Source organism: Octodon degus, unplaced genomic scaffold, assembly GCF_000260255.1.
Source record: "Octodon degus isolate 3935 unplaced genomic scaffold, OctDeg1.0 scaffold00048, whole genome shotgun sequence".
In the NCBI taxonomy this organism is placed as follows: Eukaryota; Metazoa; Chordata; class Mammalia; order Rodentia; family Octodontidae; genus Octodon; species Octodon degus.
Genome location: NW_004524624.1, coordinates 12,730,481 through 12,741,540, shown reverse-complemented (window position 1 = coordinate 12,741,540; position 11,060 = coordinate 12,730,481). Strand labels below are relative to the sequence as shown.

At 36.8% G+C, this 11,060-nt stretch overlaps 1 protein-coding gene across 2 annotated transcripts in view; it reads left to right on the top strand.

Annotated features, from left to right (window-relative positions):
* Positions 1-247: 247 nt before the first annotated feature.
* The window catches only part of Ppp4r3b (protein phosphatase 4 regulatory subunit 3B), a 54,957-nt gene continuing 44,144 nt past the window's right edge, over positions 248-11,060 (top strand). The window contains exons 1-3 of one of the 2 annotated variants that reach the window (XM_004632437.3): positions 248-832; positions 2,206-2,261; positions 10,441-10,539. In XM_004632437.3, the coding sequence (XP_004632494.1) occupies positions 691-832; positions 2,206-2,261; positions 10,441-10,539 (297 nt within the window). In that variant the 5' untranslated portion in view covers positions 248-690. The remainder of the gene's footprint in view (positions 833-2,205; positions 2,262-10,440; positions 10,540-11,060) is intronic. The other variant, XM_023716407.1, reaches the window with a different exon arrangement.

Here is an 11,060-nt window from a genome sequence, read left to right as displayed (position 1 = left end):
CAAGGACGCCTACTTCTCAAACCAGCTTTGCTTTGTCAGGGTTCGGTCTTTGCACCCAGCAACCTCCGGGCCAGCCACCTTCCACCGCTGGGGCTCGCGCGGCGCCGGAAAGGTCTAGCACTCGCGAGAACTTCCCACCGTTCGAGATCTCGTGCAGGAGGCGGGCCTAAAGAGAAGGAAGTCTACCTAGGCCCTCCCCTTTTGCAAAGTAACGAGCTCCTCTCCACAGCCGGAAGCATCTTGGCTTTGGAAACTCGTGCAAAGGCTCAAATGATGTGTTTTGGGCTCGTCGGCTACCGTAGCCCCTGCTAGGGCAGCCCGTGTCACCCTGCTTGTAGAGGAAGAGAAAGGCCGAGAGAGTCGAATTACAAGATGGCGGACCTGTAGTAGTTACGGCGGCGGCGGCGGCGGCGGGAGAGCGAGCTCTGGGGGGCGAAGGGAGGGGAGGGGAGGGTGGGTGTGTGTAAGGGTGAAGTGAGAGGTAACGAACACTCTGAGCGAAGGGGTTTTGGTAATTCCTGTCACCCCTTTCTCGTGGCTGAACCTTTGGAGCCATGGTGAACTCAGGCCTCTCCAGAGTTGCCGCCGCCGTTGCCACCGCCGCCGCCGCTATAGTCTCTGAAGATTGAGGGTCCCGGACGAAGTGAGCGAGGAGGCTGCGGCCAGAACGTGGGGACAGAGCTACCAACCATGTCGGATACACGGCGACGAGTGAAGGTCTATACCCTGAACGAAGACCGGCAGTGGGACGATCGAGGCACCGGGCATGTCTCCTCCAGTTACGTGGAGGAGCTCAAGGGGATGTCACTGCTGGTTCGGGCAGAGTCCGACGGTAAGGTCGGGACGGCAGACTAAGGTTTAGGCCGTGGGCCCCGTTACTCTTAGTACCACCTTTTGGGATAAGGCGCTGCTCTCGGGACAGCTCTTCTGTAGGGCAGAAACAAACTACTTTGCCTGGATTTACCCTGAGGGAGACGCAGATTGTCTGCCTCCCCCGCCTATCCTTATTAAGGATTTGACCCCTAAGAGTGTAGTCCCTCCTCTTTTGAAGAGGTTTGAGGCGGGTGTGTGAAAGAGGGGAGGAAGTAGTGAGAGATGAGATAGTGTGTGGTCCGGGGGAGCTGACGCCCCTTCCCGCCTCCCTTTAATTCTTGTTCATCTTAAGGGTAGTACAATGCTTCAGTGAAACTTTCAGTGAGTACTTTTTTTCTTGTATCAGATTTTGGCAACGAGCCTCATACTACACTCTACTGTTGCGAGTGAAAACCAAAAAGTTTTTCTTGTGTTTTTCTGGGACTGTTGCTTTAGTCAGGGATCCAGACAGGCTGCTTTTGTAGAAAGTGCTGAAAAAGCGGCTATCTGGCAATCTATTAAGCAAGTTAGGACTCCAAAGCAGACTGTAAACTCGTATTTGTTGATTTTTAGAATTTGTGTGAAATATTTTAAAATTATAAGATATACAGCTGTACGTAAAACATCTTTTACGGTATAATCAGAGTGCCTCAATTTGAGCAACTAAAGGGTGCAAAACATAGGTAAATAATCTTAGATGTATACTGGACTTATTTTGTATCCTTGCACTTTCTCTTTTCAATACTCAAGGATATTTATTTCTACATGATATATTCTTTGGGTTAGTAGGATAAATTTAACATTAATTCATATACTGAGTGCTTAGATCTCTTTGTGATCCTTCATAATTTGTTGCATTTGTTTCACTGGAAATGGGATGGAACAAATTTGTTAAAAGGAGCATTGGCTGCCAGGCATGCTGGAACATGCCTGTAATCCAAGTACTCATGAGGCTGAGGCAAGAGAATCCTTGCGAGTTAGAGGAGTCCAGCCAGTGAGCTCAAGGCTAGCTGGAACTGCATAGTGAGATCCTGGCTCAAAAAGATAAAAAATAAAATAAAAAGCTTTGGCTTCAGGTCATCATTTAAACCTCAAAATTTTCATTTCAATTAAACTTCTGTAATCATCTCATTTCATCTTTGAATGGTGTTAGATGGACTTTTTTTTTCTCTTTAAAGGGTATATGAGGATTGATAAAATATCTATCCTAAATTAAACCCTAGCTCTGGGAGGAAAATGTGAATTAGAATGATAGTATTGGTGAAGGGATGTGAAGGGTTTAAAATGGGTTGTTCATACATTTTATTGAGAGTTTTATAATTTGAGACTGATTTTTTTTTTTTAATCTTTCAGGATCACTACTTTTGGAATCAAAGATAAATCCAAACACTGCATATCAGAAACAGCAGGCAAGTAGTTGTTTATCTTTAATTTGAGAGACCTCATCTGTGATGAAGGAAGTATTAATCTGCTTTCCTGACAAGAAAAAATACTTGGTAAACAAAGCTAGAGACCTTGTGTATTTCCCTTACAGATTAAAAGTGAAAGTTCTTGTATTGGCACTAATTTATTATCTTTGAAGTGAGCCACTGTTAGTTTATATTAGAATATAATGTATTTGTCAGTCTAAATAAAGTAAGCCAAGTCTCATTTATACCTTGTACACCAAACCTTTTATTTTGAATCACAAAATAAAATAAAATATTTTATTTGAAGGAAATGACATAAAAGAAAATTCAAAGGGGCACTTTTTAAAGCAAAGAATGCTTGTTCCTGAGGTGCAGTTAGATAGTTTGACTCGTGAGTTTTTGAAGAAGCATATAAGTCCTGTTCTTTAATTGTTGTATTTTTTTTTAAATGAGAGGATATGTTACAAACACATACATTGAAAATTGTGTAATATTTTTCTGTTTGTATTTATTGTCTCATCTTAGGCGAGAAAACCTATGCTGTGTTTTAAGATGCCTAATCTAAAAACAATAGAGATTCAACTATTCTAGTATGTGAATGTTTTTATTTTTATTATGAAATATATCAAGATTGAAAAGTATAACAAATAATATAATGGATATCTGTAACACCAGCAGATTTAAGAATGTTAACATTATACTATATTTGTCTCAAATCTTTTTGTAATATTGAACATTAGTGATACATTCAAAAGTCTCTCTTGTATCCATTCAATTCTACCAATTCTCTATTCTCCACTTAGGTAATCCTAATTGGAAAATGATATTTATTCTTTTTGTACATGGTTTTATATCTTTTTCTGCTTATGTATGTATTCATAAACAATTTGTGGTCTTTTATGTTTAAAGCTTTACACAACTGCTGTCCTCTTGTATTCTGCAACTTGGATTTTTCACTAACTTTAAAGATGTATTCGTGTTATTGATGTAGATTTTTTTTAAAAAATATGTTGTATTCCAATGTGTTATACATCTATTAGATATTTAGATTATATCTATTTTGTATGTGTTATGTAAAGTAAATATGGCATAGATTTTAGAAGAAAAAAGTTATTTTAGGATTATAACATGAAGCTTACTTCAAGGTCTATGAAAATTTGAATGCCACAAAATAAATACTTTACAATTGAAGGAATAAAATTGTGTCTATTTTGGACAGCTTTTTGATAGTGAAAGCTTTTTACTGTTAAATAACTAGACATGTAATACATTCTCAGTTCCTAAATATTTTAATTTTATATATTTTAAGGGCTTTTTTCTTTACATAGAAAATATTTTCTTAAATTTGAGAGGGGGTAAAAAAAAATCAAATTAAACACTTGTCTGTCTTTTTGTTGTTGTTATTCTTGAGATAGGGTCTTTTTTGCCATCTTCACTGGCCTTGAGCTCACTTTGTAGCCCAGGCTGGACTCAAACTCACAACAATCCTTTCCTGCCTCTGCCTCCTGATTGTAGGTATGCGCCACCACAGCAGGCTCTGTATGCTTGTTTTAAATAGAACAACGAGATTTTTCCCATACTTTAGACATTTTAAGGTACACATTTAAGTAAACTTAATTTCTAAATCAGCTATGAGGATGGTTATTCTCTGCACTGAATTTCACTAGATAGCTACTTGAGGTTTTTGTTTGCTCACTTGTAGGAACATTTTATTGGAATTTTTTTTTAGGAAATCTGTTTTGTTTTTTTTTTTGTTTTTTTTTAATAACTTTATTTTATTTATTTTTGCGTGTGTGGCCAGTTCAGCCCACCAGGGGGCGGGGCTTGCTGGCATGTGGTGCTGGGGATTGAACCTCCGTCCCTGTGCTTTTGCTTAGCTTAGCTTGTTCTAAGTAGGTGCTTTAGACCTCTGAGCCATCTCACCAGCCCCAGGAAATCTGTTGTTAACTGCTTAATCCATAAGAAGTCCCTACAAACTTAATTATAATGTGAATTTTTCTCAAGTTGTTTATGTGGTATTTTAAGTGTTATTGCTATTGAAAAGATCACATTATTGCAGGCATTTATAAAGTAGTCCCCCAACATGACTTAAAACTACACAATGGTAAGCTAGGCTTAGTGGCACACACACCTGTAATCCCAGCACTCAGGAGGCTAAGGCAGGAGGATCATAGCAAGTTCAAATTCAGCTTAAGCTATAAAGTGAGCTCACAGCCAGTCTGAATTGCATAGAGACACCCTGTCTCAAAAAAAAAAAATACAACACAGTGGGGACTTCCTTTCAAGCATATTAGTTTGTTAGAAAACTAGTTCCAGATGAATAGCATTTTTGTATGCATTTAATATCTACAGAGTAAATACTTTTTGAAAAAGAATTTTGTACTGTTTGGAAATACTTCCTTGTTTTCTAGTCACTTATTTTATTGGTGTTTTTGGAGGGTTGTTGTATAGCAGTACTGGGCATTGAGCCCAGAGCCTCTACACCAAGGAGCTACATCCTCTGCCTTTTTAATTTTTGTCTAGAGCCATAGTTTTATTAAGTCACCAAGCTGCCCAGACTGAGTTCAAATTTCCATTTTCCTGTCTGAGCCTCCCAGAATGCTAGGATTATATGAGTGTCCACCACACTTTGCCTAATTTTTTTTTGTAATAGGTACAGTTTTTATTTTCACCAAGGTCTTAGTTTGCACTTTTTATAAGTTACACAAATTGAGTTTTTAAAATAATATTTGTATGTTTACTGGAATTATTTTTAATGTCACCTGTACTTTTCACTAGTCTTAGTAGTGAATCTTTAATTAAAACATAATTTTTAATTAGAATTGAATATTAGTGATATTAATGAAAAACTTGGTGATTAAAGACATCTATAGAATATTTTGCTATATTAAAATACATTGAATACATTCAGAGAGAAGTACTTAATATTCTTAACAGTACAGTTCTAAAATGAGCCAGTTACTAAGTTGTTTGCTCAGAATATATCTTAATTCTTCCAGAAGTACTTAATTGTAAAAGTGAGTGAAAAGTGAGTCAAGTTGAATGTCAGATGACTGAGTATCAGATGTTATCATTCGTTCACATTGCTTTCTTCCTTAATGTATGTACTGAAAACGTTAATGGGGAAAAGATGTACTTTTCCAATAACCTTGTGGAGTATTTAAACATATTTTTGAATCTAAAATGGTGAAAATGTCACTGTTTAAGGAAAACAGTTTTACTGTCTTGAATAATAAGGAAAGTCAGGATAAAACAGAAGAGCTTTGGAAATAAAAACCTTTTCAATTATTTAGAATTAATTTCATTAAAAGAAATGTAAGTCTTGAACTTGACAGGAAAGAACTGAGTTCTGGTATATTTTCAAGAAAGTGTTAAAAGGTTTGATGAATGATTAGATACGAGGGGCCGAGGAGATGGCTCAGTGGAATAAGTGCTTCCCTGGCAGGCGAAAGGACCTGAGTTCAATCCCAGGTTCTGCAAAAAAAAAAAAAAGCATAGCCAGGAAGAGGGTAGAACAGGGATTTCCACCTATTCTTACATGGTTAATATAAGTATTATTCTGAGGCCTGAATGAAAAGTTTCTTTAATTTACTGATTAGAGCCCAAAAAAGTATTGACGTTTTTAAGACTGTCATATATTAATTTAGGGCTCACTTTTAGTTTCGTATTTCTTAATATCAGGTTATAATATATGAATGCTAGTCATTTGAATGATTATTAATTATAAATATTTTGTAGATTACATTATAGTACAATGTAAAACTCAATTATTGTGCCAGACATGTTGGCACAAGCCTGTAAAGCCAGCACTCGGAAGGCTGAGCCAAGAGGATTACCCAAATTCAAGCCCACCCTGGGCCACATAGTAAAACCTCATGTGTATGCTTAAATTCAAAATTTTAGCCACATCATATTTTACTGTGTGTCCAAAAAAATGTTCATTTTGAATTTTGCATAGTGATTTTAGTATTTAAATGCATATATGTGTGTCTTTTAATCTAAATTCAAACCTTAGTTTCTTATATAGAAGTTAACCTTTTTCTAAAAATGTAACTTTTAATAGGTATGTAAGAAAACATTCTAAGAGAGCACTTACCTAACATTTAGTTAATTTTTCTACAACTTAACCTGTGGAGCGTCACACTAGGTTCCACAAGCATCTCTTACTTTTTTTTTTTTTTTTGCGGAACTGGGGATTGAACTCAGGCCCCTTACACTTGCCAGGGAAGCGCTTATTCCACTGAGCTATCTCCCTAGTCCCCATCCCTTACTTTTTACTATAAATTTTTATTTAGTGTAATAGTAGCCAGCTGTGTGTCTCAGTAGCTGCACCTCAGGATACAGGAAACAATCTTTGTGTTTACCCACTTGGTGTGATGAAACGCAAGGGTATGCAAAAGTGTCAAACCAGGATTTACACCCTGCTGAACAAGTTTTGCTTATGTGTACCTGAGCATCACAGAGGGTATGAACATACACAGCACTCTAGGATTTGCTTTTTAAAAGATTTTCTCTGGATTTTGCTGGTAGAAGTAGCCCAGTTCAGAACAGTGGTACTTAAAAAAAGAAGATTTGCAAATTGGAAGAAGGTCAAAGTGAATCATTAGGTTACTCACACAGGGATGATGATGTTGATCCATTATGGTAAAAAAAAAAAAAAAAAAAACAAAAACACAGCCAATGCCCCAGAAACCTGAACATACTGTAAACAGGCGGATCACTACAAGTCTGATCTAGCAGTGAGAGCCTGAACACCCTGTAGACCTAAAATACAAAAAAAAAAAAAAAATACATTTTCATAACAGAAGAGTGATGTGGGTGGAGGAGGAGGATGACTTTGACATTGTTGATGAGAGCCAGAGTTCCTATAACAATGAAATGGAACAAGAATTGACTGATACAGACACAGGGAATACAGATCTCTTTGATTGAGATGGCAAGAAAACAGCAATGTGAGTACATATTTGACTAGTTGAAATGTTTTGCAAAATGGTCAGAACTAGGTACAAAAATACAGTGAGGGTTGTGGTAAGCAGTGAAATGTATTAGACAGAATCCCAGCACTCCAGTGTTGCAAATTGGAAGGGATGAAATGTTAATGGGTGCTGTGAAATACACGAAGGCTGAAATACAAGTAAAATGTTCTGTATGCACAGTGGCCATATTGAACATATGTATTTATTATGACATCTCAAGCTGAAATAAAAAGCATTTATAGGTCTACGGTACATAGCAAGGATTTCTCACGGGAACTGCAAAAATGTAAAAGATTTATGGAAAAGTGATGGGTCAAAATATGATATAAAAATGTATGCCTTTGTAGATTCAAGGGCTTATGCTTTTAAATTACAATTTTAAGGAGCCGGGGAGATAGCTCAGTAAAATAAGCACTTGCCTGGCAAATGTAAGGGCCTGAGTTCAATCTCCGGTTCCACCAAAAAAACCCAAAACAAAACAAAAAAAATTTTTTTAAATAAATAAATTACAAATTTTTCTGGAACTCAGCCTTTAGGTCCTTATAGTATTAAACGGAATGGTGTTGTAAACAGACTTGTCATCTCCCAAATCAATCAGAGTGTATTTGATGATTGACTTACCAGTTTCCAGTTAATGTTAAATTTGCTAACATAGCACAATTTCACCAGTACAGCAGTTGTAGCTACAAACAGTGCAGAAATTCAAATTGAAATGTTGCCATTTCAAAATGGAAAAATACGTATTACAGTCTTTTGATTTCAGAAAGATTTACATTGGCCTCATATATGAAAAAAAACCCAAAAAACTGTTACTACTTGATGTCAACCCCATGATGGAAATATTGGAAGGGAAATTTTGATAAAACACTGCGAGCCGGCCAAATAGCTCAGTGGATTATAAAGTGCCTGCTGGGCCAGGGATTTGATTCCCCAGGCCGGCCCCGCCCCAGGGGCATACTGAGATAGCTATTGAGACTGGGCATGGTGGTGTGCGCCTATAATCCCAGCACTTGGGAGGCTGTAAACAGGAGAATCCACTACAAGTCAGATCTAGTAGTGAGACCCTGAACACCCCTGTAGATGCTTTCCCCCCCCAAAAAAAAAACCTGAAACACTGAGATGGACCTTTCTGCAACAAAACCAAACTAGATGTTGATGTTACACAGCGACTATGATACCACTTGAAACACAAAGCATTGGCCAGTGATTGTGTTTTACTCAGTCCTAAATAATTTGTGGCATAGTTTGATAGTTTATTTAAAAAAAAAAAAAAAGATTCTTCTTTTTTTTGTATTTTAGGGAAGGGTCTATAGGGTGTTCAGGGTCTCACTACTAGATCCTATTCATAGTGATCTGCCTTTTTACAGCCTCCCAGGGGCTGGGATTACAGTCACATGCCACCACGTCCAGTCTCAATTGCTGTGTCAGTGTGCCCTGGGAGTGGGGCCTTCACAGCAAACCTGGGGATTGAACCTCCAGCCCCTGCATTTGCTTGCAGGCGCTTTAATTCACTGAGCTTTTTGCTTAGCCCTTTGTTTTGGTTTTTTTGAGACAGATTCTTACCATGTAGTTCAGACCAGTCTTGAGCTCACTGTGTAGCCCAGGCTAGCCTCAAATTCACAGCAATCTTTCTGCCTTAGTCTCCAAAGTGCTGGGATTACAGGCCTATACCACCAAAGTTGGCTGCAGAGATTATTTCTGTGGTATACTTTTGTTTGTGTTTACATTGTGGCTCATGTAGGTTTTTATTTCTGGTATTATCACTTCAGTTTTGTAAGCAAATTCACAGCTGTCGTGAAAATGTTTAGTCTGTACACGATATATATTTAGAATTTAATACTTTATTGATATTTTATGCTCCTGTTAACCGCACATTGCATAATATGAACTTCCTAAGAATACAGCAAGACCAGTGAAGTGTGAAGTATGTCCTATAAAAAGGCCAAGAAAGGAAAACACATGTGCTATCAGTGTAAGCAGTGTGTGTTTATACAGCATGATGTTGTGTGATGACAACCATTGGTGTGATAATTTAAGTAATGATTTTTTATTGTAGAGTGCTGTTATTATAGTTCACTTAGGAATTTACTTCTGTTCTTTTTTAAACTTTGTATACCAAAAGCAGTTGCTTTTTTTTAATAAACAATAAATATTAAAAATATAATACTTTTGTGATATTTTTCCCTTCAGCATTGTTTAATAAAACTCAAAATTTAAATTAATAATATGTCAATAGAAATATTCTAAAGAATAAATGTGGATTTGACATGCCCATGGTTTTGTACCCTTTATGACAAAAAAAATGTACTATGCACCAATTAAGCTGCTGAATTGGGTGCTATTGGTATTATTTATAGATTTATCATTAAGTTTCATTTCTTAATGTTTATAGGTCTTTTCCAGGTTAAAAAAAACAAAAGTACCATTAAATCTTATCCTATTTCAGGTATCAGTTAACATGTTTAATCCATTCACAGCCAGCTCAATGGGAAGGTTAAACATAAAGGTCATTAGTGATTGGAATAGCTGACTTTCTGGAAACAATACAAAATACATTATTGGAGTGTCTACATAACAATTTCTACAAGGAGTGGTTAGCCTTCCCCTTAAATATTATATTGGTAATGTATTTATTAAATAATTTATATATTTGTTTTGCGATACCAGGAATTGAACTCAGGACCTTGCACTTGCCAGGCAAGCACTTATTCTATTGAGCCATCTCCCTGCCCCTTATATTGGTAATGTAAACCAGAGCCTACTAACCTGTTTTAATATTGTCATTGTTGTTTTAGTGTTTGGGGAATTTTTTTTTTTTTTTTTCTCTTTTTGAGTCAGGAGTCTCACTAGGTAGTTCAGGTTGACCTAGAATTCATTATGTAGCCCAGGCTGACATAAAACTCATGGCACTCCTCCTCCCACAGACTCACAAGTGCTGAGATTGCAGTTGTTTTAGGAAATTGTTCGGTGTCTTTTTGTTGTTGTTACCGACCTTCTATTTTGTCAAGCTACTATGAGCAGTACATTACTAAAGCTTCAAAGGGTAACAAAATACTGTATAATTCTGTGATATCAACTGAGTGTACATTAGCTATAATCACAGGACATGTCATTGCTGTTCTGTTTCTAATTCACTTGATTTTTATTTATACTTGATATTTCTTTTCTAATTTGATGGTGTAGAAATCTTTATTTCTTAACAGGATACATTAATTGTTTGGTCAGAAGCTGAGAACTATGATTTGGCTCTAAGTTTTCAAGAGAAAGCTGGCTGTGATGAAATCTGGGAAAAAATCTGTCAGGTAAGGCCCTTTTTGAAATATTTCACTTACGTTGGCCTACAGTCTTGAATTTTTTCTTTTTTTACTTTTAAGGTTTGTATTAGAATATGAAAAAATAATATCTTAGTGTGAGATTTTGATAACCTAGATGAGATTTTTTTCTGTTTCTGTGCTGAGATTCTAATCCAGGGCCTAGCAATTGAGCTACACCTGCCACTACCACCACCATCTATATCCTCATCCTGGATTTTTTTTTTTTTCTGCAGCAAATTCTTTCATTTAGAATTTCAAGAAGAAAAAGAAGAATCTTTGTCATAATTTTTTTTACCACTTTAGATTTTCATTGCATGCATTTATGACTGATACCCTATAGATTATCAAGATCTTTAAACAGAACAATGTTTAAATAATCCCAACTCTTGGGAGGCTGAGCCAGGAGAATTGCTATAAATTCTATGCTACCCTGGGCTGCATAGTGAGCTCAAGACCAGCCTGAGCTACACAGCAAGACCCTGTCTCAGAAAAACTCAAACCTCATTCCC